Here is a 7,085-nt window from a genome sequence, read left to right on the forward strand (position 1 = left end):
TTTTTTTTTTTTTTAATATACATTTTTTCATAAAATGTCAAAAAATTATTCCAAATAACCATATTTTTTTTCTCAATTTTTTAGTCTAAAAAGACAAAAAGTACATTTATTTAAGACATCTCAAAAAACCCCTAAGACTTAACAAATCAATAGAAAAAACTTAAAACTAATTGATGTACTTGTTTGTGAGATGAGATTTATTGATTAATATCACTAAATGTATTCAATATTTCAATACTAACCATTTTTGCCACGTGGCCCAATAGATGCTTTATATAGTGTCTTTATTCATCTAAAAACACCAAACACCGCCTCCAGAAATTCAAAATTAGGTATTGCTTCCCCACACTAACAAATCAAAAACAATCCCCATATCTGTTTCTCTCTCGAGTCTCTCCACACACACTTGCATATCAAACGAACCATGTCGAACTCGAACTCGAGCGACGAACTCTTCTCTTCACTGATCTCAGACATCAAGACCTACACAGGCAAAGACCCTCTTCTTCCTTGGCTCAGGTAGTACAGTTAGTTACATTTCTCCATTCTTATTTTCCCTTCTCTTCTCTTTTCTGCATTCCACAATTTTTTAGTATTTTATTTTTTATTTTTATGTATAATAGTGCTTGAATCGAATGCTGATGATGCCTAATATATGCAGAGGGATTCGGAAGATGAGGGACTCTCTCCCTCCTCTGCTTCTCAAAGAAAAGCTCCCTCGCTTCCTCCAGAAATGTGCCCAGACCTTCCAAACCGATCGGCGTTACACCAATGATTTGCGCTACTTTCGCGTTTGGTTGCAATTGGTAACTACCCATCACTTGTTCCTTTGCTTTCTTCATGATTTACTTACTGGGTCGTTCTTCTGTTGATGTATTTATTACTGGTTTCTGTTTGGTTGCTGAGAAAATACAGGAGAAACTGAACAAAATTAGTCGTTTTGAATTTCTTATTATTCACCGTTTGATATACTGGTTATATTGCTTTGTTTTTAATTCCTTTAAAGTCTCAACCAATCAGTACCTGAGTTTTTCTGTATTAGAAGCCAGGAAATAGAAATGAAAAAAAAGGGATCAATTTGTATGTCAGCTATTTATCATTCATTTTCTTATGGATTTGTGTTTAGTTTGTAGTGTCTGTTTGGTTGTTGAGAAAATATGGGAGAAAGTGAAGAAAATAAGTTGACTTGAATTTCTTATTCACCGTTTGATATAGTTATATTGCTTTGGGAAAAAATTCCTTTAAAATCTCAACCAAACAGTACTTGAGTTTTTCTATTTTCGGAGCCAGGAAATAGAAATGAAAAAAAAGATCATTTAGCACATCTGCTATTTGCATTACTTCATTTTTCCTCCACATTGTGGGGGGAAAAAATTCCTTTATTTATCATTCATTATCTCATGGATTTGTGAAACTAAATCAGGTTTTCATATAATTTCACATAATTGTTGTTGTTTGTTCAGATGGATTTTGTGGATGATCCAAGAGCAGTGTTAAGTACAATGGAAGCAAACCGTATTGGGATGAAGAAGTCACTGTTTTATCAGGCATATGCTCTTTATTACGAGAAGTTGAAGAATTTTGAGGAGGCTGATAAGATGTATCATTTAGGAGTGCAGAAGTAAGCATTTTTATTTACAAAATTGTATTGACCTTTGGATTTCATGGGAGAAAGTGACTATTATAATTTATATCCTGTTTTTAATGGCATTTAAAAAAAGCTTGAGACACCTAATTTATCACCCCTAATGATGTGTTTGACAAGTGTCAAATTTTGATTTGTCAGACATTCCATCATGTGGGTCTAACCTCAATGCCACATCATTAGGGATCATTTAGGGGTGATAAATTAGGTGAATGCAGCATGATTATCACATTTATATGCCTAAGGTGCTGCCCCCAATGGTCTTCTGATCTTGAAATTTACTTTTAATAAGTTTCTTTGTCCCACTTTTCTGATGTGCTTTGGCTTTTCATTTATGCATTAGAATAGAGGATATCACTGGAAGATTGTAGCTTTGTGTTGTTTAAGTTTATACTAAAAATCCGGCTGATGTCTAACAATGTTTATGTTGTTCTAAGCTTAGTTGACCTATAGGTAAAATATTTATTAAATAAGATATTCAAGATATAACTAAAATCTAATTCACCTGCTTTGCTCTGTTTGTGCTCAATCCTATTGCATTTACTTGTCTTCTTTAGCTGTCAATAGTCTGAACTTGAACAGTTTTCTTCTTCAATTTTGGAAATGTATTTTATTTATTTATTTATTTATTTTTAGTTTGAAAAACAGTTTATGTTTTTTTATGGTGCTTTATTCAGCTGTATGATGCCATTCTTTTATCTTATGCTTTTTATTTTTTTGAAATAATAGGGTAATTTCATAATGCTATTCTTTCGTTGAGAGAGCCTGTTCTCACCCAACAATTGTGCAGAAATTTTAAAACTAAAAGTTTTTGAATTAATAGGAACATGGTACTGTGTTTGACTATCTATTGTTAGAGGTTTGAACTCAATGTGGATGGTTGATTTTGCTCTGTACTTGGTGAATTAATTGTTTATTTTGGGCTTTGTTTGGTATTGATGTCAAATTTTGCATTTTGATTTTTTTTATTATTATTTTTTTAATGTTTTCGGTAACAAAACAATGAAAAGTTTGGAAACACCCATCATTTTCACGTTGTGCAGAAATGTTTTTTGAAAATTTGGAAAACTGTTAAAAAGTGTTACCTAAAAAGGTGTGCTTTTAGAAATTTTTCCGAAAACAATTTGCAAACAAGCTTTCCATATCAGTTTCGATTTTTTTTTTTTTTGAGAACGAAAAACAGAAAATGAAAATGATGCCAATGCACCCTTAATCTCTGACAGGATTTATCCAACGTATAAACAAATGGATGTAGTAATATCTAATTGAAGTCTGCTGTGAACTATTTTCACCTTCTATGTACTGTTGAGCAGCCTTGCCGAGCCAATTGATGAGTTGCAAAAGTCCTACGAGCAGTTCCTTCATCGCATGGAACGGCACAAGAAAAAGAAAATGCAGGTTGTGTTTCTTTTGGATTTTAATATTAAAGTTTTTCTCATTGTCTATAAGATTCCTTCATTACCTAACCCTGGGCCGATGCCATGCAGTGCCAGGAAAGGATGAGGGGCAAGGGGCTTCTCCGTGTTGTGAGCCTCCCTCCCAAATGTAACGATGCTAAAAGAAACAATGAGAAGTCTTTACCTGAAACACAACCTAACCATGAAAATGTTGAAGTATCTAGTGATTCATCTCTGAAGATGGGAGTCGAGGGAGATATTAGATGTGGAAGCTTTCTCAATCGACACGATAATAATCAAGCAGAATCGGATGAACCTAACAATTTTTGTGGTGATGATACGGTTGTAGTAAGGTTTCTAGGTACTGCCATTGCGGGACAGTCTGAAGCAGAAGATGCGTGCCATCATGGCCTTGTAGAGCCCACAATAAACACAAAAGAAGCCTTGAACGCCATTAATAGCATGTTTCGAGAACCTCTGGAGCCAGCACATTTTAATGGGAGATCACATAAAAGCAACAAGCCCAAAGTTGATCAGAGATTGGACAAAGGATTTGAAGTGTTTGTTGATGAAAACTTGGATGAGGCTGGACCATCAAACCAAAATGGTGAGAAGGGTTTTGAACTGCTGCAACATAACAGAGTTGAAACTAACCAGATTCTCCAAGAACCACTTCAAATATATATCGATGATGAAGAAAGCAACGAAGTGGAGGAGAGAATTAATGTGAAAGATGATTTAGAAGAAAGTAAGGTTCAACCACTTACGGAACATGTTAATGCATTTGTGTTTCCAAGTCCAAATGATCTAGATACGGAGAGGTCACCCCGAGCAAGACTTAGAGAGGATACAGTGGTTTGTAGGTTTGTGGGGTCCACCATTTCGGATGAGCCACAGGTAGAAAATGTTTGCCACCATGGCCTTGTAGAACCCACAATTAACTTGAAGGAGGCTATGGATGATATAAATAGCATGTTTGGGAAGCCAATAGATTTTGTTAGGGCAAATAGACGGAAAAAGCAGGACAAAGCTCCATACAACAGTAAGAATAACTGTGAGGGGTTTTTAATACTTCCTGATGATGACTTGGGCCATCAACGAGCGCATTCCCGACCAAGCTCGACTCCCAAAAACGATGGTTTGTTCGAGCAGACAGTGTGTACAAAGGAAGCCATGGATGAGATAAACAAGATGTTTGGAATGCCATTAGACTTCTAAGTGAGAGCGAGGTAACTTTCTAACTACTAATATATGTTTTGATTGTTCTGTCATTTGATCTATATGGTTGATTAAGCTGTGATTTTGATATTCTTTACACATTTGAATTGTGAAAATTGGATGTAGATGGATTTTTTGCTTGTTTTTGTCTTTGAAGTGTTCTTGTGCCACAATTAAAAAGAGAAAAAAAGAAAAGAAAAAAATAGCCCAATTAGTACACATTAATGTGTATTTGGGAGGGAAAAGATTGGGTACACACTTAACCTTTGGCATAGTCATAAAGTGGTTGCCTGAGACTTGAATCTATAACTTCAAGGTTATTAGGCCAAGGTTTTACCATTGAATCAGTGGTACACCCTGTTCTTGTGCCACATATTACAATAAATTGATAAATAGAAAGATAATGAAATAAGAACAAAATATGTCAATTTATGCAACAAATAGAACAAAATGTGAGCTGAGAAACATTACAGAACTGTGAACAAATAGGAAAGAACAACTGAAAAAAAACAATAAAAATTAATCAGGGGTTCCGGATAAATAACTGGTGTGAAATCAGAGGTGACTGGTGGGAGTGCAGTGAGCTGGGCGAAATGCCAAGGGACCCGCAGCATAAACCACAGCCTCATAATTCTTTCCTAGCATTCTCTTATTCTCGTAGCGGAGTGGGGAACCGTTGAGTCCGTAGTTCACATTAGAAAGTAGGTTGCAGCTTTGTAGAGGCGAAGAAACGAGTTTCACATGGCATGAGGTGAGGGGATGGTCCAATAAGGAGTGGCCCATCTTGAAACCTTCCAATTGTGCATAGAAGTAACCATGTGCATCTGTTTCGAACACCTTGTAATAGCTGACTCGGTTTCTGTAATCTTTGCAGATAACGCTAACTTTAGCTGCAGAGATGGGCTCAGCACCAGACATCGACCAAGTTCCGAAGTGCTCGCAGCTCTGGCAATAGACCATGCCTTCCACCACGACATCTACATTCTTCTCTACTGCTTTGGCTGGAACATTCTCATAAGCAGCAATGGAGTGAATGGCCAATAGGAGTAAAGAGGCAACAATCATGATCTGGGTGCTTGCCATCTTCTTTAACGGAGGGTGATTAGAGCTTTAGAGAGTCGAGTAGATAGGCTTGGTGTGATGAGATGTGGTGAAGAGAGACTTGGTTAGAGATGGTATTTATAGTTTCATTGCCTATGAGAATATTTGGTGTTTGTTTTGTGGATTTTTGGCATTATAGGCGTGGGAGGCTACTATGTTGTTGCATTTCAACTACCTTGTGTTCTTCATATTTGTTTGTGTACGTGAAGGCCACCTTCAATTGTCAACTTTATTATTGTATTCTGGTTAATATTTTTTTTGGGTTTTGTCTAGTGGTGGCATGGCATATCTCCTGTTGTGTGTAAACTTGGATTATTATTAATTTATTATTGGTATTGGGCTGGGCTGGACAATGCTGCAATTGCCAGACTTCACTTTTAGACCGCGCATGGGCTTTCTCGTCTTCTTCTTCTTGTGTGTGTGGACGTTTTGACCGCTTGTTAAATTTCAATGTTAAAAAAACTGTTCAGGGCTAGAAAGTTTAGATTTGGTTTGGCTGGGTAGGATTTTCTCCTCTTTGTAGTACTACATGATGTTGTAGGACTACTTTTTCTTTCAAAAGCTACAAAACTGGAATGATTTTGAACCTGCATTGCAATTTTTTCCTTCTTTTTGTAAATGAAGCAAGAACAAGGAATTGAGAGAACACAGAAGAAAGTAGAGCACTGCAGAGAAAAGAAAAAGAAACACAAAGCAGGACTTACATAGCGACAACGAGCATCAAGATTCAGAAGAAGCTGCCAATATATGCTCATCTAGCATCAAGCTCCTTGGGGAGGGAGATCTCCGGCAAACGTGCACGCCAGAGAACTGATTCCTGAGAATCCAAGGTGCCAATTCATGAGCAACTGAATTTGGTTTGCAAATGCTTGTAACATTTTCAATTTCTAATTGTGATTGGTGTAGCACTGCAATTCTTGTTCTATCCTTATACGCGAAGCCTCTATTTGGATGGAGTTTTCAAAAATTGATTCAAACTTCACATTTCAAAACATCTTTCATAACACGTTTGGTAGAACTCTTCTCAGTTAGTTTTCAAAAAATATTGGGTCTATCCGGTCGTCCTCCAGTCATCTAGCCGGTTAACCGGAACAATTTTTTATTTTTATTTTTTTTGGGCACTTGTTATGTGAACAAAAAATTTATATTTGTTTTTGATAATTTTTAAATATAGAAATTATATTTTTTAGACCAAAATGACAAATTCGTTGGACATTTATTTAAAATTAACAAAAAATATTTTTAAGTAAAAATTAATTTGTCACAATAATTTTTTAAAATTAAAAAAAAGTTCCAACCAAATATACAATCAAAAAGAATTTTAAAGCACTGGCTGAATATTTTTTCTAACAAATAATAACATATATTTTTAATATTTTAAATTAAAAATATTTTCGGAATTTTAAAATTTTTAAATAAAAAAATTATTTTTTTAATAATTATTATTTTTTGAATTGAATTTTAAAAATAGTTTTGAATAGAATTTTGAATAGAGTTTTGAGTTGTGTGTTTAGTTATGAGTTATAAGTTTTTGAATTAAATTTTGAAAGCTCTTTTCAAAATACATAACCAAACAACTTTTCTCATTTCATATGTCATATTAAAAATTTAAAACTTAATTCAAAACTCAATTCAAGACTCTTTTGAAAAGTGTTTTGAAAAGTGGGTGTCGAATTACTTTTCTAAAGCTGTAACCAAACAACACACTCAAACTAAGGGGTAGA

General features: G+C 35.0%; 2 protein-coding genes across 2 annotated transcripts; one reads left to right on the forward strand and one right to left on the reverse strand.

The window, feature by feature from the left end:
• Positions 1-300: 300 nt before the first annotated feature.
• Positions 301-5,741, forward strand: LOC114260007 (Mad3/BUB1 homology region 1). Its single transcript, XM_082876959.1, has 6 exons — positions 301-519; positions 662-806; positions 1,464-1,621; positions 2,959-3,043; positions 3,133-4,271; positions 5,135-5,741. Exons 1-5 carry the CDS (start codon positions 425-427, stop codon positions 4,258-4,260), a joined length of 1,611 nt encoding a protein of 536 aa, XP_082733085.1. The 5' UTR covers positions 301-424; the 3' UTR covers positions 4,261-4,271; positions 5,135-5,741.
• Positions 4,662-5,343, reverse strand: LOC114260008 (non-classical arabinogalactan protein 30-like). The gene has a single exon (XM_028200040.2). It carries the CDS (start codon positions 5,341-5,343, stop codon positions 4,816-4,818), a length of 528 nt encoding a protein of 175 aa, XP_028055841.1. The 3' UTR covers positions 4,662-4,815.
• Positions 5,742-7,085: the final 1,344 nt, after the last annotated feature.

Source organism: Camellia sinensis, chromosome 1 (genome assembly GCF_055761805.1).
Source record: "Camellia sinensis isolate YWXY chromosome 1, ASM5576180v1, whole genome shotgun sequence".
NCBI lineage: Eukaryota > Viridiplantae > Streptophyta > Magnoliopsida > Ericales > Theaceae > Camellia > Camellia sinensis.